We start from the raw sequence: 22840 nt of genomic DNA, 5'->3' as shown, positions 1-22840 counted from the left end.
CGTGTTTTAGGCTTATATGTTGCCGATGTGCGAAATCTTAGGCCGGCATCATAAAGGCACGTGGCCAGTTGCTATGGCATTCCTGCACTCTTGTGCGTCGTACGCTGTGATTAAGCAATTTCTTGCGTACTTCGATTTCCTTCCTTTCCAGGCTATTTTAATGTTCCAAATTATTGTTTTTCGTGCATTTTATTGTGCTCTTGTGCAATTTGTATTCAGGGGTCTTGCTTACTCCTTTAGCTGATTACATGCAGATTTTTTTTTTTGTGCTTTCAAAATGTGTCTTTTGGTAGAAAAGCCAACAGGTTGAAAGTGATGCATTGCTGACTAGTGCTTCGCGCTCTTTTAAGCTAGCCCCGGCAGGCACGGGCAGACTACGTCCGCATTGCTCAGGCAGACGTGTCTACCTTGTTCTTAAAAAAAAAAGAAAAATGTACAGAATTCATTGCTGCACCAGCCAATAAAGCTACTCACGGGTGGAGACAGTTGGACGTGTGTTACTCTAGCTTGTTTTGCCACGCGAATTACATATGGAGCCGTGAAAGAAGTGCATATATCTTGGAAGCATGATTTTATGATTTTTGTTTTTTTACGGCAAAATTGATAGGCTGTATTCAACCAATAAGGGTCGCATCACACGTCCCTTCACATTACGATAGTATTTCAAGTCGTTCTGGCGAAATCGATGGCCATGCTCAAAGTTTTTCACGTCAAATGTTTCGGGCTACGAACACGTGGCTTGCAAACAACTCTAGGCTTTTCCTCTTCCACTGCGATAACGCTTTTACGCTTCCCCCTTTCTTATTTCCGTGTCTCTGAAACTGCCCATGACGCATTTTCCAAGAATTCCAAACTATCCTTCACAGGATTCGCCTTGCATCTCTTTCAAATCCCGTATCACCCCACCATTCATCCCGGTCGCGCCCTTTTTCTATGAAGAGTGCTAGCCCAACCAGGCAAAGCGCTAGTTTTTCTTTGTGTGTTTTTTTTTGTACTTGCATTCCTTGGTCTGCTTTCCCCGGCGCTCAAATATGCGCATTCCTGCTCATGCACCCTCCCTCCATCTCCCTTTATCCACCTTTCAGCTGCAAACTTTCTCTTGGGGCTACAAAAGCCCCTGCAAAGGTAGTGACTCTACTTCACCCCCCCCCCCCCCCCCCCCCCCGCCGCCGCCTCTCCGGTCACTAACCCCGGCGGCCTCTCGTTCTGCGTATTTCGCTAAATCTCGAAAGCGGTGCTTTTTACCTGATACAGAGGAAACATTAAATGATTCTGACTTCACGTCCAGGTGGAGGAGATATGCTACATTCTGTGGCTTAACCTTACTTGAATAAAAAAAGAGCTCGCAATTGACGGATACGAACTATTGATATTACAAAAACACAGTGTCTTCATTTGGTTTAAACTCCAGATTCATTTGCTCTTGTCACAGTGATTGTGTTTATTACAGGTGCGACAAGGTGCATCAAAATTAGATGTCAGCCATTCAGTACAAGGAAACTTTAGCAGATTCCGGTTGCAAATTATTGTGGGAAATATGTTGCTATAGCCGAGTGAAAATAAAGAACGGAACGGCGTTTCCCCATGCAAGGGACCCCCTTCGAGCCAATGGCGAAGGTGAACTCTCATGATCCTGCTGGTGTGCGAGAATCCAGGGAGCCACGCGATAATCAGCGAGCATGACGGGGGTGGGGGTGATTTATCCTTCCATCTGCCATTTCCTTGATTGTCTCACTAGTAGGCTGACGAGAATCGGCCGACGCCATTGGCTGGAAGGCGATACTCTGACGGGGAAAAGCCGCTTTGTTCTCGACGTCTATTAGTGCTGTTGTCTAGTGTGTGCTATTTATTGTCTCCGCTTTGTCGCGCTGCTGGTGACAATCCCTACCAGTAACCGACATGCCCACGCTGATTTAAATAAACCTGATTGTGAAACCCTTTCTTGGGATTCGGCTGCAGAGGGAATGTACGCAGAGTAATCTCTCCTTCGAACAATCTATTCGATTACTAGAGTTGATATTAGTTTCATGATTGCTGCCCATAATGTTTTCTTTACAAGCAATACACAATGGTTTATTAATCTGTTGTCGTGTTAAAAACACCGCTCAAAACACAGTTAAAAGGTAAATTTTGTTACGACTTGAAAGGACAAGACAAGGAAGCCATGGTGTGCGGCGTTCCCTATTACGTCGCTCAGAACTCATAATGGAAAACCAAATCAGTTTGTACCATTTGAACGAATCAGGGAAGCCAAAAGCTTCGTAACTGTTCTGCTTATAATTTATCTCGTGATTAGCTTCTCGTTCGGGTTGGAATAAAACTTTTAACCAGGGTTTACTTTTGTTAGGTTAGGTTAGGAAACTCACCCCCCTGCCCTTAACCCCTCCCGCCACCAGGACTGGCCCATAAATTTACCCCTGGCCTTGCGCCCCCTCTCGTGACACCACTCCAGGAGTCACCCAATAATTCTAACCTGCCATACTGCTGTGTACTGGGGCAATAGGCAGTTTTTGAATAGGATGCCTGAAGTATTAAATGCCCCAAGGATTGAAATAGCGGTCCCCCACGAAATTGCTTTTAGAATAGGTGTAGAATAGATATTTAGAATAGGCTTGGTTTGGTTTATGGGGTTTAACGTCCCAAAGCGACTAAGGCTATGAGAGACGCCGTAGTGGAGGGCTCCGGAAATTTCGACCACCTGGGGTTCTTTAACGTGCACTGACATCGCACAGTACACAGGCCTCTAGAATTTCTCCTCCAAAGAAATTCAACCGCCTTGGCCGGGATCGAACCCGCGTCTTTCGGGTCAGCATATTTCAAGAAGAGAAATCCTAAAAATAAAAATAAAATGATTTTTGTTTTGTATATCTCGTTATATTGCTGCAGCGCTTAATTCCCATATAACAACCGAAACAAACTTTACGTACAAAGGCTGTTTTTGACTTTTTTTTTGGTTGCCACGTGCCGCGCCATCTCGGGTGGCACTCTCAAGGTTACTCTTGAAAATGTAACTAGTCTCACTTTTGTTTGTATGCGCCTGACCTAAAATTACTGCATAAATCAGAAAGCAGTGCGTTAATGCTATCTCTAACCTGTTTGAACCTCACGTGCTTTCTCACATCGAACGATGCGTATTTACTAAGCGTAGCTGTTCTTTAAGGGCGGAAGGAATCGGCAAAAATTGGCCTGCCTTAAATTTTGCGGTCCCGGCACCACAAAAAGCTGTATCCCGATGAATCAGCACCCACCCCTATCCTTCCCTTACTGCCCATTCCTCCGCAGCACTGCCAAGAATAGTTTCCCAGAATACAGGAGTCAAGAGCAGCTCTGGCTTCCACAGAGCATAGGCGTGAGTCAGCTGTGGACACTTTGTCACCTTGTTCTGTGAAATGGCACAGTTGGAAGAGCACCTACAGAGCACTATTCCCCCATTTTCAGCTGGCATCTATTGAAGAAAGGTCCACTGACAAAGGAAATTCGTGTGGGTGCTTTCGAACTTGGAAATTTCGAGGAATGGGCAAACGCCGTGCCGCATTTTGTGCCGTCAATTGCATGCGCGGGGGGAGGGGGGGTGACAAAGAAGGAGATTCCATCCGCTTTTTCTTTATCCTCTTTTTTTTTATCTCGTCTTTCGCTCCTCTTACCAGCTTCACCAACAGTGACGTGCACAGACATTCACCTTTCCCCTTCCTCTCTATCCATTCATTCTCTCTTTCATCCACACGTGACCTGGGCCGCCATGCCTATAGATAAAGAGCCCGCAGTAGAGGCTACGCACTTTTCAAACAGGTGTTGCACTGCGCTGGTCACCAGTTGATTTCAAACGTGCAGTTCGCGTGTAGCAGCCTTGAGGCTCATCCTGTATTATGGCGAGCTTCAACCCAGCAGTTCTTCAGGTGAGTTAATCCTGATGTATTCATTTGTAAGCATAAAAATTATCATTTTATTTCATCTATGCGTTTGTTGAAGCATTGCAGTGTAGGCGTTCTCACATTAAAGGGTCCCTGAAAGGGGTGTCTGAGGTTGGCAAACAAATACTTGCACTATGTAGAGCGTAGGCCACTGAACGTTCATGCCGCGTACAATACATCAAAGGCGAGTAGATAATTTATAATACATTTTCAAAAACTACCTCTCCCGAGCCTCGCGGCGACCAGCGGCGGTGAACTTCCGCCCGAATCCGTACTCATTACGTCAGTTTGTACTCTTTACGTCACAAGTGCTGGGCTATGATTGGTTCGCGGTGCCAACGTGAAATCACGCATTTAACAAACTAGAAGCTCTAGATACTTCACACTCTTACTCTTTTCGGAAACATTTCGCATTTCAGCAAGCAGAGTTGTCGTTTATATGCATGTTTACGCAGTTATTGTGTGTTCGGTGTCAGAAATTAGTACTGCACTTCCGGTTTTCATTGTTGTCGTCTGCTCATGCCGCTTGTGTCACTCCGCCGGCGTCGCCGTCGAATCGAATATCGAGGTGCGGTTCAGTCACCGCGCTACTGATTTCTTTCGTGACCTCCGTCGCATGCGCAATCGAAATGAACCGGCCGTGCTGTGTCATTGATTGCAAAGCCAGGGACCGGCAAGATATTGCCCTTCGGCACTACCTGCCGAAAGATGTAAGCGAGCGAGCTGTCTGGCTCCAGCGCATCGGATTGTTGCAGTCCGACAAACGCAAGAACCTCCGCGTCTGTGGCCGGCATTTCACGCCTGACGCCTATAACTACAACCCCGAGTTCATGCGGCGGTCAGGTGTGGGATTGATGAAGCTGAGGCTGAAGCCGACAGCCCGGCCGACATTGTTTCTGCCAAGCAGAAAGGTAAGCAATCCTGCGCGCAAAATGCAATGCGACACTTCGCGCGCCACGTGCGTGGCCACGTACGGTGCAGGTTGCTCGGACCAGTACCTCACTGCATAATGATGCGTGGCTAAAAGTATGCCTTGTGGTATGACAATTAAAAACATCGAGCCCGCTGTTGTGCGTTTGTAGTTGTCAGAAACGCACAACACAGCGCGTCGCTAGAGCACTCGACAGGGTCCGCGGATGTCTGTACAGTCATGGAAAAAAGTTTGCGGGATGCAGATTCGCGGAAAAAAAATTATTGCGTGGAGGTAAAGCATAGCAGATCACGGAAATGCATAGGAACATGAGGAGACATGCGTGCTCCATCTGCTACAGAAATATAATCTGCCTGTCGGCTGAGGCAGCGCAGAAATAAATTTTTTCCCGCAAATCCGCATCCCACAAACTTTTGCCCATAACTGTAGTTATTGCATCTGTGCAACTTAATTTTCAGTAGCAGATTGAATAGCAACTATATTATTCACTGCAAACGTTATGCAAAAACTGAGGTGCAACACACTGCATCGTTATTCACGATTTATGTGTGTTATTCATAATAGCAGTACAGTGACATTACATAAGGGGAGATTCTGTGTTGCATGATTTGGTATTGGTCCACCTCTCTTTCTGATATGTTTGGTGTACTGTGTTGTCAATTTTGTCCTAATTTGCAATTTTTTTACTACATTACAGCTTTGCTAAATATGTGCATAGAGAGAGTATATATATGAACCATTTTGATATATGGTGCTGTAAATGAGAGTTGCCATTTTGCTTACAGCACCCCACCCGACCACAGTCTGCAGCAGAAAGCAGTGAAGCTTCCAGTGCATCTGCTAGCCAGGTACGAACAGCAGTAAGTTGCAACACACATTGGTTGCCACGTGATTTGTGTCTTAGCTGGTAGAACTTTTTTAATTTGTTCCTTGATGCATCAAAGTTCCATTTTTTTAGCATCGTTATAACACATTGTGCTTCACGCACAACAAATAATTACCTTTTCATTGCCTCTGTGCTGCTGACAGTTGTTCCGCGGCATGAGGTAAACGCAATGTAGTCCCATTGGTATGGCCCCCATCAGGCAAACCATTCAAACTGTCCATATGTGATAGCAGTCCCCTGCTTTCCTGCGCATGCACAGCTGACACATGCCGTGCAGTGATGAGAGTAGTATATTCAATAATGTTCGCTGTGGCATGTTCAAAAACTCAAGGCGATGCTTGTTCTCAGCTAGTAAGAATATCAGTTATAAGAATTACGTACGGGAGCCTTTTTCTGTTCTGTAAGCTTGCATATGAAAGGTAATGGTAGTAGCATTGCCATATGTTGTTCTCCCTCATTAATCCAAAATAGTTCAGTAGGCTGTAAGCTCACAGCTTTTAGATAAGTGCATCTTGCCTCTTTCTAGAAGCAAGTTCTGATGTGCACATGCTCTGCTGCAAGGCGCACCGTGGCGACCCAGACGCCGAAACAATTGCCCGAAGCACCCAACTGCGCACCGCAGCACCGGTCTTTTGGTAAGTATGGACAATGGAAAAGAGGCGAGCAGTTCTTAGAACTTCATATCTGGATATGGTAATAAATGCTGAAAATTCTGGCAGCTACGCAGGTGAACCTGACCATGAAGGTTTTGGTTGCGGCCCAGACGCAGACCGACCTGCCTGCACCGCTGTCTCCCATACCCCCTAGCTTTAGGGCACAGGGTGCTTCAACGCCACAGCCACTTGAGGCAGCGGAGGGCAGTCTGGAATGGGAGGAAGATGAGGAGGAACCAGCTGCAGAGTTCGACACAACGTACATGCCATCATTTGATTCAAGTTTCGGCAGGTTTGTGAAATGTATCATTACAATGCATACATGAGCATGTGCTCAAGTACTCTTTGCACTAGATCTGTGCTTACACTGTTTGGCTGCCAAGCATGAGGAGACAGTTTTAAATACTGGCGCCAGTGGCTGCGTTAGGATCTCCAGGTGGTCAAAATTAATCTGCAGTCCTCCACTGCGGTACCCTTCTTTCTCTCCCTTCAACCTTCCTGACATTGTGGTTGGGCTGTCAACTGAGAATGCGCCAGTTACTTTGCCTTTCCTTTCCTCATAATTAATCTACATATGTGTGTTGAGGTGTACTATGAAGTAAAATACTAGGCAATGCATTTAGATAAAATAGCTTATCTCTTACTTTTTCAGTAGCAGTTCAAGCCTAATCATCAGAGCATTAGGCTGACAGAAATCTGAAGATACCAGGAACCTGTTTTCTCAATAAAGTTTGTGTTTTATGTAATGCAGATGACTACACTAATTACGTTGACATTTCATCGATCACAGTTGTGTACTGCATTACGAAAACTACTAGCAGGGCTTGAATATATATATAATTACGGTTTGCAGGCATTTATGAGCTTGGCCGCATCCTTACACTTTTTTGCTTTGTTGTGCAACATGTATCCAGTGTACAAGTCACCATGAGTTTTTGTATTCTGACGATATTCATTTTGCATTGCTGTGAAAACCTCAGGAATAGAGCAAGGCAATAATAGAGCCACCTTCTCATTTTGGAAGTCAATAATTTGAGATGAGTGCACAAGAATTGGAGTGCAATCGAATGCTCTTTATTTCAGTGACCATGCAGAAATGCCCCTCGAAAACGAACGAAAGTTCATTGTTTTTGAGGGGTGCCTTCGGGAGCTGGTGGGCACCTGCCGCACCTGCTGCCAACCGTGTCGCAGTGAATTCACTGTTGTGGGCACACTACTCAGGGTGCGCATGGCATGGGCACAGAGGCACGAGTATACGTGGGACAGCCAGCCATTTGTGGGTGACAATGCGGCTGGCAACCTCCTCATCGCTGCAGCTCTTCTCTTTTCGGGCTGCCCAGTGGCTGCAGCATTGCGCTGCTTCAAGTCGATAAGCATCCAGACCATCAGCGAGCGCACCTTTTATAATTACCAGCGTGGCTACTTGCTGCCTGCCGTAAATGAGGTACGGTTGCATGCTTTCGTATGAGCATGCCCTGAACAGCTTCATAAACACTGCAGGTGTGAACAGTTTCATCAGAAAAAGGCAACACAGGGAAAATGGTGGATCACTCTGCAATATTGTAGGCCTTTCTTCAGAAAATCTTACATGAGTTTGTTGCCATGCAGGAATTAGCATGGTACAATCTTACTTTTCAAAACTGTGTGTGTTACTACATTGAAGCAGCTAATGCTAAGAGTCTGTAAATGCAGGGCTCCATTAGGTACAGCAGCAAGTGAGCAATCACATATCCAGGTTCCACTATGCATTTAAACTCAGTAAGGCGGACCATTGTCTGCATCAGAAAATGTAGCACTGTGAACATAAGCTTGCACTTGTATGGTTCTGACATTGCACAGTGTTTTTTGCATTCCTACAATGCCACTGTCATTGTTATGATGATCCAAAAGCTTGTTCTCTTGAAGGAATTTAAAGGTTAATATGTTGGTATTTATTTTAGCAGACAAATATTTGCACCAGTCCTTGCAGCTACCATTTGTAGCCATGACTGTTAAGCATTGAAATATGAACTTCTTAAGACAGAAAACAAAGCTGCCATACATTTCTAACAAGTAACCTGCCTAATAACTGAAGGATAATGAACGATTGTTGTCTTGCCTGCAGCTTTTTCAGGAGCAGCAGGCCATGCTGGCAATTGAACTGAAAGGGGCGCTGCTTGACCTGGCCGGTGATGGTCGGTGCGACTCACCCGGGTACAGCGCCAAGTACCTGACCTACAGCCGGTTGGCTGTGCAAGCCGGCAAAATTGTCCGCTCTGAGCAGGTCGTGGTGAAAGAGGTGTGTTCTTATTACCTACAAATACAATGCGTAACGCAATAATTGTGCAGCATTGCCATAAGAATAGAGCATCTGCCTTGCATGCAGGAATCTCGTGGTGTAAATAATAATAATATAAAACTGACTTTATTTGCGTCGCTTATACAGAGCTCAGACGGTTGAGCTGGGGATAAAAGATAGTGAATACAGCCTTAGCAATCTGATTTGCAGATGACATAGCTCTGTAAGTAACAGGGGAGGAACTGTAGTGCACGCTAGAAGACGAAGACAGGCAAAGCAGAAGGATGGGTCTAAAAAATGAATATGAAAAGAAACAAAGGCAATGTTCAATAGTCTCAGAAAGAAATAACAGTTTAATACAAGTAGTGCGGTATTGGAAGTAGAAAGTCCGCTGTCTCGGCCAAAAAGTGATTGCTGATAAGGAATACAAGAAAGAAGTTATCGAGGTAATAAGATGTAGCTGTAGCACACTTGGAAGGCTCATTCAAGTTATGAATAGCACGTAACTGATATCTCATCAGAGTAAGGCGAAATCATGAAGGGAGAATGGGCAGGGCATGCAGTGTAGAGACGTTCCAGAGGAAGGCGAATGTAGCAGGGGGCAACAGGGATGGGTGGATGAAATTAGGAAATTTGCGCAGGGCAGAGTTGATTGGATGGATACAGTAGAGGCCCCTGTCCTGAAGTGGACATAGCTAGGCTGATGACTGTATATAGTGAATGAAAGGAACGGCTACAAGGAGCTTCATAATGTAATTATTTGGTTCCTTTTCAGTCTGAAGCAGTGCCAAACAGCGTGGCAATGGAAAAAGAGGGGCTGAGGAAGTGCCTGGAGGGGCTTGAAAATGCAGGCGTCGCCATCTCTTCACTGACAACAGGTAACACTCTAGGCTGCTATACGCTGACATGACATAAAAAGCCATTTGGAGCTTGGGTGAAACATGCATTGTGAAAGCAGAGAGCAATAGAGCATTCTATCCCACTGTACTTGTCACATCTCAAAGAACAACATTGGGACTATGCAGAGATATCTACTACTAAGCTGTTGTTATAAGCTGATTTCAGTACTAAGCTTCTGTCATGGCGGCCACTTATTTTTACCATTTTAGTTTTGTTGGCCATCTCATTGCAGATGTGGTATAATCAGAGCATAATGCCAGAATCAGAAACATAGTTTAAGAGCGTACATTGTTGGGCTAGTACCCCCCCCCCCCCCCCCCCCCTTGTATTTATCAGAAACATAGCACTACTTAAAAACATCTTCAAACTCAGGACACCCTCAATTTGCTACAGTGGCTCAGTGGCTTTGGCATTTGGCTACTAATGCCAGTGTTCGGGGTTTGATCCTGGCTGTGGTGGTCATTACCTGATGGAGGCAAAACACACAAACATCTGTTTGTTGTGCAGTATCAACACACGTTAGAGAAGCCCAAGTAGTCCAAGTTAAAATCGGAAGCACTTCCTTGCGACATCCCCATAGCCTATGTGTCGATTCGCAACGTTCACTCCACAATCTACAATTTATACAAAGACAACCTCTTCTGTTTTGTTGCTGTGATGTTCAGCTGGTCCCGTCAGAGAATTCCTTTCTGAGCAATCACACTGCCTTGCCTGTTCTTGCTGTCCATCTTCAGACCGGCATCCTGGAGTCAGGCGTTTCTGTAGAGTGGAAAAGCCAGGAATAAAACACTGGTTTGATGTATGGCATGTTGCCAAAGGTAAGTAACTAACACCCTATTATTGTATTACTGATAGAGGGCTTTGTGAGGCTTTGGAAACCTGACATTCTTCAACTTGTTCTAGGCATCAAGAAAAAGCTGTGGGCCTGCAGTCGGAAGCACAGAACCATCGAAGGGTGGATTGATGGCATCATCAACCACCTGTACTGGGTGGCCGCTATGGGCATGGGGAACGGGGACTTGGTGGTCAGCATGTGGATGAGCCTGCTCAACCACATCTGCAACCAGCATGCTGGCCACGAGGGGCTGTACAAAGAATGTGTTCACGGTCCACTTGAAAACCGAGAGTGGATGAGACCAAGTAAGAGCTACTGTTGAATGCCGTTTCTTTAATGCTTAGTCAGTGTTGCATTCTAGGCTGCAGTAATGAAATGCTGATTTGGCTTGTCCATTCCTTCCAGATTCAAAGGAATTCCAGGCAGTGAAAAAAATTGTCGCCTCTCCTTCGCTGCTGCGCGACATTCGTCAGCTGTCCCCGGATGTCCAGACGTTTTCGTTGGAGTCATTCCACAGCCTGCTGAACCAGTTTGCTCCCAAGGCTAATGCTTTCTCGGAAGAAGGGATGCAAGCAAGGTACATCAGCTTTGACATGCGGAATAGAATGGCAGGCTGGGCAAGTTAGTAGGCTTCCATAACATAAGCTATACAGGCCTGTGTATGAATGCAAGGCTCCTGTAAATTTGAACTGTTCGAAAAAGAAATCGACAAACCTAGTTGAACACTGTTTTTGGTTGACACGAAAGTGTCGTTTACTCAATGATCACTGCATTTCACATAATAAGCAAAGGTAGTAGGTGTATTAGCTTGCCATTTATAGCCTTTTACGCTGCTCAATAGTAGATAGCAATTCACGACAGCGATCCATGTGTGCTTTAAGTGTTTTCAGCATTGACAAGTGTGTCTAGGATGACAATGCGCAGGTGCGCAAGCTCGAGTATTGTATGAAAATTGATGCTTGCTTTCCTAGAAAAAATTTAGTGCCGTCTCTGTCCACTTCTATGTCCCGCGTCGTCTGTTGTGCTGCTTAAAAAAAAAAGAACGCGGCATGCAAGCACATGTCTTGATCACTTCTCTTGACTCAGGACTCAGCTGGCTGTGATGCACTTCAACGAGAACACCATCAGGGGGCAAGTGGAGACGGCGGATGGTGAGCAGCGCTGGAAGGTGAAAACCTCGAAAGCGAGAAGGGGCCACTTCACTGTCACTCCGCTAAAAGAGGAGCCAACACACGGTAAGCAAACAATGCACGACTCAACACACCAGCAACGTCATTGCTGGGTCATTCCACGTGAAATGTCCTAGATGCCAAATACAGCCACCAACAGATTTGCAACAATATCAGAGGACTCACTAGCGTTTGGGTTAATGCGAATGCATGTTTTATTTATCTAGCAACTTGATGACGATTAGGCCAACTTGCATAAACATATCTAATACTGCTGTTGTGTACTTGAATGGTTCCCACTTTGTTGCTTTTACCTGCAGACTACGTGAACACCCTACTGAAGGATGTGGTAGAACGGTGCGAGCATTCAACATACAAACAAAGCTTCGTCAAGAATGCACCACAAAACCTTCACCATATGACCAGCCACTATGAACGGCCAACAAAGCAACAGCTCATTTCTGCCCGACACTCCCGGTTCTCCAAACCCACTGTGCCACCACTCCCACTGCCTGCCCTACCATCAACATCCGCACATCCCAGGCAACGCTGAACCGGCCCTCTGTTGCAACAGACCCACCAAGAGTGGAAGCTACACTCTTCATTATCATGAACATCGGCCTGACTACGCCCATTGCAGGACAAAGGCCTCTCCCATGTCTCCCCAATTAACCCTGTCCTGTATGCCAGCTGCGGCCAACGTATCCCCGCAAACTTCCTAATCTCATCCGCCATCTAACCAGCCCACTGTCATGACCACTTGTGTACTGAATTGCTCTGCAAAACCTTCTATGGATTTCCTTATGGGCTCAACGAACGCAAAGCTTTTGCCCTTGTAGCGTGCCATCGTGGGCCGGCAGCAGAAGACGACGACTGTCCCAGTATGCCTGCCAAGCACGCGCAGACTGGATTTCATGGCTGCTTAACTGCAAGGCCGGCGCAGCGCTGTTCCGTTCCAGCCTGGCTGAGTGCGTCCAGCCGAATATATTTGTGGAGACCCGACGATGACTGCTGCCTACAATTCGTCTCCACAAATTTGGTGACTCCGGACTTTGCGTCTTCATTCGCTGCTCCTGCACTGCGCTTTGCATCAGCCGCTTCGCTATAGGCCTACCACTGCCCGGAGCTCGAGACTCTGCCTACCTTCCATCGTGTTCCATCGTGAAGCCCTGGCTATGGATCCCTCCACTCCTGTGCCGCCTCCGCCGCCTTGCACGCTGCCACCTCATGAGTCCGCGGTCTCCGCCCTCAAGCTCCCCGACTTCTGGTTATCGGACTCGGAACTTTGGTTCCTCACCATCGAGGCCTTGTTCCGCCGGCACCGCATCACGTCACAGATGACCATGTTCGACCATGTCATTGGTGCGCTCACGCCTGCTACTGCTGCGGTTGTTCGCGACGTCCTGCGCTCTCTGCCTGCCGATCGCCCATACGATCATCTCAAAGCGATGCTCATCCAGAGAACTACTGAAACGGAGCCGCGTCGCCTGCAACAGCTCCTTACCTCAGAAGAGCTCGGAGATCGCAAACCTACCGAGCTGTTGCGTCGCATGACCGCCCTGGCTGGAGACTTGACTACTTCCCACGACAGCGCGCTCCTGCGGGAACTCTTCCTGCAGCGCCTGCCTCTGCAGGTGCGCATGATCCTGAGTGCGTCTTTATCTCAGACCCTGAAATCCCTGGCTACGCTGGTGGATAAGATCAGGGACGTCGGCTTTCCCTCCCTTGCAACACTTCATCGCCCTCCTGCCCCTCAGCTATCAAGCCCAGCTCCTGACGATTGCTATACCCGTCTCACTGCTACTCAAGAGGAGCTAGCCCGGCAGGTGGCGCAGCTTACAGCTGAAGTTGCAGCCCTTCGTGCTCGCCGGCTGCATTCGTCGTCTCCACCCCGCCGTAGCAGCCCCAGTTTTTCTGGCAATCGTTCTCCGCCCCCGACAACCCTTTGCTGGTTCCACCGCCGTTACGGCTCTCGCGCATGCCACTGCCGCCAGCCCTGCTCCTTCGCGGGAAACGGTCCAGCCGAACACTGAAGGCGACCGGTGTTCTCGGCCCGCGATCCAGTCGCCTTTTCCACGTCACTGACCGTGTAACCAAAGTCCGCTACCTCATCGACACTGGTGCCGAGATCTGTGTTCTTCCGCCTACGTTGGCTGAGCGGTGCCGTCCTTTAGACTCTCCTCCTCTGACCGCAGTCAACGGATCCACCATACGGACATACGGCCAGAAGTCGGTAACGCTTGACCTCGGACTCCGCCGTATCTTTTGCTGGGTATTTGTTATCGCGGACGTGCGCACGCCAATCATCGGCGCCGACTTTCTATGGCACTACAGGCTCCTAGTTGACATGCGGCAAGACAGAATACTGGATTCAGAAACATGCCTAGTCGTCCAAGGCGTCTCTTGCCGCGCTCCACCACTCCGGCTCCTCCAGGCGCACAGCACCATTTCCAACCCTTGGTCCACCATCCTTGCTGAGTATCCAGATGTCTTCCAACCCCCCTCCCTCCAAGCGCCAGTCGCTCACAACGTGACTCATCATATTGTGACGACTGGGCCTCCCGTGTTTGCTCGCGCTCGTCACCTCGCACCGGATCACCTCGCTGTCGCCAAACAGGAATTCGAGCATATGCTAGAGCTTGGCTTCATCCGCCCCTCCTCCAGTCCTTGGGCGTCGCCTCTCCACGACCTTCTCTCGGGCCACAGCAAGCCGACCGCTCATGCTGCTTGGACCGATGCCGCTGACCGCGCATTCAGCGGCATCAAAGCAGCCATTGCCGGAGCGACACTCCTGGTTCATCCTAAATGTGACGCGCCCACGTCCGTCATGGTTGACGCATCGGACACTGCTGTCGGCGCAGTCTTGCAACAGTTCGTCGCTGGCGTTTGGCAGCCAACTGCCATCTTTTCCAAGAAGCTTGCACCCCCTGAACGCCGCTACAGCACCTTCGGCGTAGAGCTGCTAGCAATATATTCAGCCGTGAAGCACTTCCGACATTTTCTCGAGGGACGCAGCTTTCATATCCTCACTGACCACAAACCTCTGACATCCGCGCTGGCATCCAGCAGTACCTCCTACGCTCCTCGCGAAATCAGGCAGCTCGCCTACATTTCCGAATTTACCTGACATTCGTCACGTCAGCGGCAAGTCCAACATAGTTGCCGACGCTCTTTCTCATGCTGAAGTCAATGCGGCGGACAATGGACGGCCAATCATCGACTTCACGGCTATGGCTGCTGCTCAACGAGCCGATGCCGAGGTGCAACGGTTTCGCACGCGCGACACCTCTCTGGTGTTGGAGGACGTTTTGCTCCCCGACTGCGCCGTTCCCCTCGTTTGTGATACATCAACCGGTCGCCCTCGCCCCTACGTGCACCACCATACCGACGAACCGTCTTTGATGCCCTCCATTCTTTGGCCCATCCTGGCATTCGCGCAACACAGCGCCTTATCACAGCTGGCTATGTCTGACCTTGCATCAATGTCGACGTTCGCCGCTGGTCGCGCGCATGCCTGAGCTGTCAGAAAAGCAAAGTGCATCGACACACTGTGACGCCGCTTGGCAAGTTCCCGTCCCCAGACGCCTGCTTCAGCCATCTGCACGTCCACATTGTCGGTCCCCTTCCTCCCTGCGGGAACCACCGCTACCTGTTAACCTGCATTGACAGGTTCACGAGATGGCCTGAAGCGATGCCCCTTCTGGACATAACGGCAGAGTCGATCGCAAGAGCACTTATCACACTGTGGATCAGCCGCTATGGTGTCCCTTGCAACATTACGACTGATCGTGGTCGTGAATTTGATTCCACCTTATTTGCCAACCTATCTCGGCTCCTCGGCGTCGGTCACATCAAGACGACCTCTTACCACCCGATTTCCAACGGTGTCATTGAGCGTTTTCACCGGCAGCTGGAAGCTTCATTTCTGGCGTCCGCTTTTCCTTCGCCATTAATTGAGTGCCTACCCTTCGTCCTGCTTGGTCTCCGCACTGCACTTCGAAGTGACTCTTCTACCTGTGCAGCAGGTGAGACGTTCACCAGCTACGTGGAAGACGTCGCAGACCTGTGCAAGCACGTCAATTCTGAGATGACTGAAGCCGATAAGATCCAGCACATTATGAAAGACATCGACGAGGACGCCTTTCAGATGCTTCTTGCCAGGCAGCCGGACACCGTTGCCTCCGTCATCAGCTTGTGCCAGAGCTACGAGGAGCTGCGCAAGCAACGCGTCCTCGCTCGTCGCCCTATGCGGCAGGCCGAGGTACTATCTGCGGATGCCATGGTCGCTGGAGAACCCCAGTTCATGCAAGAGGTGAAGCGGTTTATCCGTGAAGAAGTTGCACGTCAACTCGCGCTCGTGCATGAGCCCCCAGCTCCGTCACCAGCACTTCCTCCGGCCTTTCAGCAGACCATCCAGGCACAGGTCGCAGACGCCCTGCAGATCGCGGATGCCGTGCCACCAGTCACCCAGCAGGCAGTGGCTGCCCCGCTTACCTACGCCGCCGTCCTGTCCCGCCCGGCTCCTCATACCACGGGCAATTTCTCCGACGCCACAGCAGTTCCGCCGCCCTTGGCACCACGACCTGTCCGGCCGTATCGGGTTCCCGCCCCATCATCGTTGCCGCACATGGCGTCGGCCCCCCTCCCCTACGGTCGCCCATCGCGCACTCGGGACAACAGGCCCATTTGTTTTGCCTGTGGCATTGCCGGACATGTCGCTCGCTACTGCCGCAATCACTCTTATTATCCACCTACTGACGTCATGACGCACTCAGCATACGGACCTCACACGTAGCGGTACCGCATGCAGCCTAGTTCGCCACCATCTGCGTTCACCACTGACAACCAGTCTGCAACGCCGCACCGCTCCCATTCTCCGCGGCGCCGTTCCGTCTCTCCGATGCGCCGCCGCGCCAGCCCCAGTGAAGCAGAAAACTAGTGAGCGCAGTTCACGAGGCAAGAGCTGCGCCTTCGGCGAACTTTACAAGGCCTCTGACGTCCCCCGCCAATGTCGTTGATGTAGTAGTAGACGGTGTTGCGACGTGTGCCTTGATAGACACCGGAGCAGCCGTATCAGTTATAGACGCGAAATTTTGCCGCCGCATCAAGAAAGTTCTGACGCCATTCCCTGGTATTTTACTGCGTACTGCTGACGCCCAGCAAATTCAGCCGCTTGCACTGCACGAGTTGCTATCCAAGACGTCATCTACGCAATTGAGTTTGTGGTACTCTCCTCCTGCTCGCATGACGTCATTCTTGGGTGGGACTTTCTGTCGGACCACTCTGCTGTCGTCGACTGCTCCCATGCTGAAGTCACACTCTCTGTCCTACCCGACGACTCCACTGCCGAAACCGCTCAGTATCCGGACAAACTTCTCCTTTCCCATGATGTCGAACTTCCTGCTTCCTCGTCCGTTGTAGTCTCCCTGTCCTGTATCTCTCCAGCCGACCCACCCGACACAGCTGTACTCTTTACTCCCTCGGCATTGTTCGTTCGCCGCAGGAACCTACCGCTTCCCTTCGCTGTCCTCACAATGACTTCTGGCACCGCAACCATGCTCATCAGCAATCATCTGCCCACTCCTTTGACTCTGCTTCGTGGTGAATGCATTGGTTACGTAGCATCGGCTGAACTTCTACAAGTCGTTGACGACGCCCAGGCCGCTCCTACACCGTCGCTCGATGCTCTCACTCCGGCTCCCCTGTCACACCGACCACCCTCTGATGTTCTGTACACTGCTATCGATGGAGACCTTCATTCGGCGTGCCGTGACCAGCTGTTCGCCCTTTTGTGCGAATTTCGTTCGTCTTTTGATGCGTGCCAAACTCCACTCGGCCGTGCTTCCGCTGTCACCCATACCATCGATACTGGCACCCGTCCTCCTCTGCGCCAGCGACCATATGTGTTAGTGTTGTCTGTCAGAGTTCCCCCGTGAACTACGTTGTGGAACCTTTGACACCCTCCTCTGACCACCGCCGCCGTGGCCGTGAAACCGTTCACATCAGCCGCCTCAAGCCCTACCACGAACCCATGATGTGTACCACGCCGTGAGTAGCCAGGATGGCTCCTCCTTCACCGGGGGCCATTGTGATGAAGAAGAAGTGCCCGCGCGGCAGCGGGACTGCTCTCGGTGAGCGCGCGCTTCCTGTTGGTGCCGTTGGAACCAGTGCCTGTCGGTGAACGCCGTTCCGCGCTTTGGGCTTTGTGTCGAGCTGTGCTTTGTGTGTTGTACCCGAAAAGCCCATTACAATACTGTCATCAGTGGAGAGTGAAGAAGCTGACGTGCAAGCATCCATGCTGTTCGAATGAAACAGTAAATGCCAGGTGCATTGAAGTCAACAGCTCGCACATCTTCCCGCAGCCGACAACTCTGAGTTAAAATTTTGCTGACGAGGATGGTTCGATTCTGCGGACAAACTACACAGCAGCACAACGAATGAGAGCATGGAAATCTGACTGACTTCTTGGGGTGGATGGAGTTCAGCAGTTCATCTGGTGCTTCCTGGACGGCATGGTACTGCTGTCTCAAGTTTCTGTTCAAAGCAAACAATCCGACTGGCCCAGTCAAGCAATGTGCGCAGCTTCTTACGTTATGTGCAGCCCTGACTTGCGATTCAGTTTGTGCACTTCTGCAGCCAAAAACGCCAGACCAAGTGAAATATGCCAACGTCATACAGATGCTTCAGGCACACTTTGACCCTCGCCGGTCCAAGGTTTGCAGTCACGTTTCAATCTGTTGGTGAATACCTGACTGCGTTACAAAAGTTGGCTTTGAGCTGTAACATGTGGTTTTGCAAGCGTCAAGTGCAGCAGGGACTAAGTCGATAACTATGGCTGCTACAACTACTGTGATGAACCTTATGGAATACAGATGACCAAGTGCCGGTGCCAACGACGACAAAGCTCTGGAGGCGGCCAGCTGACACTCTCACTGAGAACTGCTTGCTTTGAGAAGTGCCTTTCGCCCCGCTGTTTGCCTATTACATGTGGCCAAGTCCTCATTGCCAGCGCTGCACACGTCCCCATAAACCACACATCACTTAAGTTGTTACCATTAGGCGTGATGCTCCGTGAGAGGCTCGTGTCTGGCCTATGCGACGAGCAGTGGCTCTTCACGGAGCGCGACCTGACAATCATGGCCTTCAATTTTGCCATTTGTGTAGAAAGTGCGGCATAGCAGCAGCAAAGGATGAGGACTGAGCATGCAGACATCAGCAAAGCAACTACCAATACAGGTGTCGGACAGCTTTTTTTCAGAAGGGGAAGAAGTTTCTGTGCACACCTATAGGGGCACAAGTAAGTGGGTGTCTGTAATCGTCAAACAGAACAGGACCTCTTTCATATGAAGTGGAAGTTGGAGGAACTACCCAGGAGACGTCACATTGATCAACTGTGCAAAGGCTACTCTGATGACAAACGATTCTGGACTCGGAAGCTGAATTCTGACCCAATATACAGACCTGCCCAGACACTCAGATATCACCTGCTCGTGTTCTAGATGAGGACAGACCTGCATGCACCACCTCAACATGATCAGTGTGCCAGTGCACTGGAAGACAAACTTGATGTTCCCCATGTAGCAGTCCCTGTGAGCCTCCTTAATCCGGCCATGTCCCGTCGAGTGAGAGCGCATTAAACGCCACAGAAATTGGACTAGTGAAAAATTTGCAAGGGAGGAAATGTTGCGTGCTGGCAACAGTAGACACATGTGTGTGAGTGTTCGTAGCTCAGAGCATCTTGTGCCAGGAGGCATGGTTTCTAAGTCTTGTAGCGAGTTCCTTGTTGTGTAATAAACTGGTTCCCGACACAACAATGCCCACTGTCCAAAAACATGCAAATTCAAGGCAATTAAGTACTATGGCATCAATGGTGAACGGATTCTGTTAGTCGATGCAAAGTCAAGAACAATGGGAGCAGTGCTCATGCAAAATTGAAAGAACTTGCATATGCATCAGCTATACCAACTGCTTCGCAGGTCAATCCCCCACAGATCAAACAGGCCCTCACAATCAAGTAGGGTTGCAAGAAGTTTCATTCCTACATTTATATGGCTGTCCGCTGATCATTGCGACTGATCATCATTCACTAGAAACCATCAGCAAGAAACCCTTATGACCAGCACAACCAAGAGGAATCCCTTCGATATAAAACATTATGCTCCAATGATTGTGTACCAAGAGAAGAAAAGACCTGCACAATGCTGACCTGCTAAGCCGTGAGTGCACATGAAGTGAAAGTGCAGAAGATATGATCGTCGTGGGCATGGAAGTCCTCGCAATACTACCAATGGGTGAAGATGCCTTCTATGAACTCGTCAGAGATGAAACGGGAAAAAGCACTGCAAAGCACAGTATGAGCAGTGCAATATAGTTGGCTAAGAACAACACGACAGAAAATCTTCACCACCAGACATGACAAAAAGTCAACAAGGTGACCATATAGTCATACCTGAGACATGGAAAGGTAGAGTGCAGAAGACCATATGCAATGGTCATTTAGGCATAAACAGCAGTCTTAGATGAGCAAGACAGATGGCGCACTGGCCAGTCATGTAAAAAACACTACAGATCTCATTGAAAGGTGCAAGGTATGCGGAACATCACAAAGACAGCTACCCAAAGAATCACTTCCGCCGAAACGTTCCAAAGCTGCCTTGGGAACATGTGCCCGTAGACCTAGTTGACTGCAAACGCAAGCCCAACATTGTAATTATGGATAGCTATTCGGGGTGCATAGACTTTGGCGAACCCAAGAAAGCTGCAGCACAAGCGATTCCAAAAATGAAGCCTTGGTTTGTGACCTATGGCATACCAAGAGTCGTAGAGTCGGATGGTGGAACCTGCTTCATAGCACATGAATTCTGAAAGTTTCAGGAAGACTGGTTGTTCCAGCAACAAATGTCCAGTCCATTATGCCCTAGGTCTAATGGCCTCACAGAGGGAGCCATACAGGCAGTGAAGAACGTCCTCAAACGCTGTGTATTGTATGGCAGCGACGTGCAAAAAGCAATGCTGCATCTCAGTAATGTACCTCGCGATAAAGACCTTGGCTCATCTGTTCAGCATCTGTACGGGAGGAGAACGACAACAGCAGTTCCATCCGAGGATGAAGTTCTGAGGCCGAAAATAATCATGAGTGTCCTAAAGAAGACCTTGAATGCATGCAAGAAACAAAAAGAGTACTCTGATAAAACTGCCAGACCTGTACCCACTGTGGGCATAGGTGACCATGAGTATGTGTGTGGGTGGGAAAGACCACAAAAGTCGATCTCAGCCAGGGTGTTGGACAGCCACCCACCTCAGAGGTCCTATATGCTCCAGACAAATCAATGCTTATTAAGGAGAAACGCAACTATGATCTCGCTGGCCACAGCTTAGCTAAGCACCCACACACCGCAGGGAGGAACAATCGCACTTTCAACTGAAGACCTTTATGAGACCCCACACTAGACCAATACGCCTCCAAAGCAGGACATGCTGACATTCATGCTCGAAACCACTGTGGCTCATGTGGGCTGTACAGTCAAACATGAGGCTAAGCTCGACCTCTAACCAAATACAGGCAATGTGACGCCACCAGACTGTTACGCTGCACAGCACAGACTTGGCTCACGTCACCTCTCTTTAAAGCATTGTGTTGGCATGTTTAGGTAGCGAATGCATTTAGCCTGTATTAAAAAGTGTAAGTTCAAGCTGTCAGTTAGTTACTCGCGACCACTCACAACTTAGTAGCACAGAAGCTGTAGAAACCCTCATGCACAAAGGATGAGGGCACTGGGGGAGTGGGGAGAGATGAAAAAAAGAAGAAAACACTGAGTGTGTGCTTATGCAATAAAAAGAATGAATTGTCAATCGCAGTACTTTTTTTTTTCTACTCACAAAGCTGGCAACAGAGTTGCTGCTGCCAAATGCTCATTCCTGAAACTCAAGTTTTGATTTAATGTCACTTAAGCAAGCACAAGTTTTACATAGTGCACATAGTGGCCTTATTTAGGAAGCTGTAAAAAAATAAAAGGAGCATGCACACATGTCTGTTGGCCCTGCACACGTTTTTATCCTGAAGCTGTGCTGAAGCCATGCTAGAGCCCTGCCAACAGTATCAAAAAGTTGATGACAAACATAAGCAGATGGCAACACTAAGCAATAAATGTGATTTAATATACAGTTGACCGTAACTGTGCACGTACGACCTTTACCGTACCACCATTATCAGACCATTACCTGCATTTAGAGGACAGGGTATTGAAAGCCAACGTAGCTGTCTGAAGGAAACTCGCGCCGGATGCGGGTGACGACGCACGCAGGTAGCACAACCCGGTTTCCCTTCCCGAGAGTTCGCCAGATCCATCGGGTAAACATTCGGTAGGCGGTGTACCGATATGCTCTGAAAAAGCCACGGATTATGGTGAAGCATTACTGCATTTCAGACGCAAGACACTTCTGGCTTACCTGTGTACCTCTTCGTCCCCTTCAACGTCAACCCCGTTTTCTCGCATCTCCCAGTATACCACCCGGAGCACCTGCGGCAGACAGCAAATGCTTTCGAAATCCGGGTGGTGGGTGATGCAGCCTTCTTCGGCGTTGATTGCGACGATGGCTGGTACGTCGCGACAACAGACGCGCTCGACCGGCGAGTCCATTTCTGGGCAGAAGCCGCAACTGCACCTGCGTCATCCTTGGATTTAGAAAATCTGCGGAATATGCAATAGGAGGAGTGACAGCGGGAAATAACGCTAATGGAAATGCGCATTCCATTGGTTCTGCACTCATTTGCGATGTCCCTCGGGAAGGCAAGCACTTACGCTAGCCATCATGTATGTACTACATACATACATACACTGTTGTACGATTTGTAGCACTTATTACCGATTCGTTATCCTCTCTCGCTATCGCTCCTACCTGTGCTTTTCCTACCTATCACATCTTTATGCCTGATTTCTGCCGGCCGCAGCTTGGGCGCTCGGGCACTTCAACAGCAATTGCTGTTGCCTTAGTGGCATGGCACATGCCTACGACGGCGGATAGACCTCTCCAAGCACTACCTTTTCGTTTCGTTTTCCTTTTTTTCTATTTATGCAAATATACTGCTACTACTTACCACTGAGCACCTTCGTCGTCGCTGTCGTCTGGAGAGTCCGGCGAGCCCGCCGACGAGTCGCTGTCGTCGTCGTCAGGATGCAGCGCCGGATTTCTGAACGGCGTGTCCTTATAAGGCTGAAATCCCATTTCAGCACTCATCCGTAAAATTCGTTCCTTTAGCTCGGGATCCATAGTTCG

General features: G+C 49.1%; 2 protein-coding genes across 2 annotated transcripts; one reads left to right on the top strand and one right to left on the bottom strand.

Annotated features, from left to right (window-relative positions):
- Positions 1 to 4540: 4540 nt before the first annotated feature.
- On the top strand, positions 4541 to 12207 carry LOC149336485 (uncharacterized). Its single transcript, XM_089554154.1, has 10 exons — positions 4541 to 4822; positions 6456 to 6673; positions 7465 to 7825; positions 8486 to 8659; positions 9435 to 9537; positions 10294 to 10377; positions 10463 to 10699; positions 10800 to 10971; positions 11481 to 11629; positions 11884 to 12207. The coding sequence occupies exons 1-10, from the start codon at positions 4541 to 4543 to the stop codon at positions 12114 to 12116; spliced, it is 2013 nt and encodes a 670-aa protein (XP_089410280.1). The 3' UTR covers positions 12117 to 12207.
- Positions 9946 to 22834, bottom strand: LOC149336484 (uncharacterized). Its single transcript, XM_089554153.1, has 4 exons — positions 22662 to 22834; positions 22013 to 22228; positions 21785 to 21947; positions 9946 to 10318 (listed from the first exon to the last, which is right to left on the bottom strand). The coding sequence occupies exons 1-3, from the start codon at positions 22832 to 22834 to the stop codon at positions 21791 to 21793; spliced, it is 546 nt and encodes a 181-aa protein (XP_089410279.1). The 3' UTR covers positions 9946 to 10318; positions 21785 to 21790.
- Positions 22835 to 22840: the final 6 nt, after the last annotated feature.

This window comes from Amblyomma mixtum, chromosome 7 (genome assembly GCF_055824585.1).
Source record: "Amblyomma mixtum isolate Tamu chromosome 7, ASM5582458v1, whole genome shotgun sequence".
NCBI classification, from domain to species: Eukaryota; Metazoa; Arthropoda; class Arachnida; order Ixodida; family Ixodidae; genus Amblyomma; species Amblyomma mixtum.
This window is presented reverse-complemented; position numbering and strand designations above follow the sequence as displayed.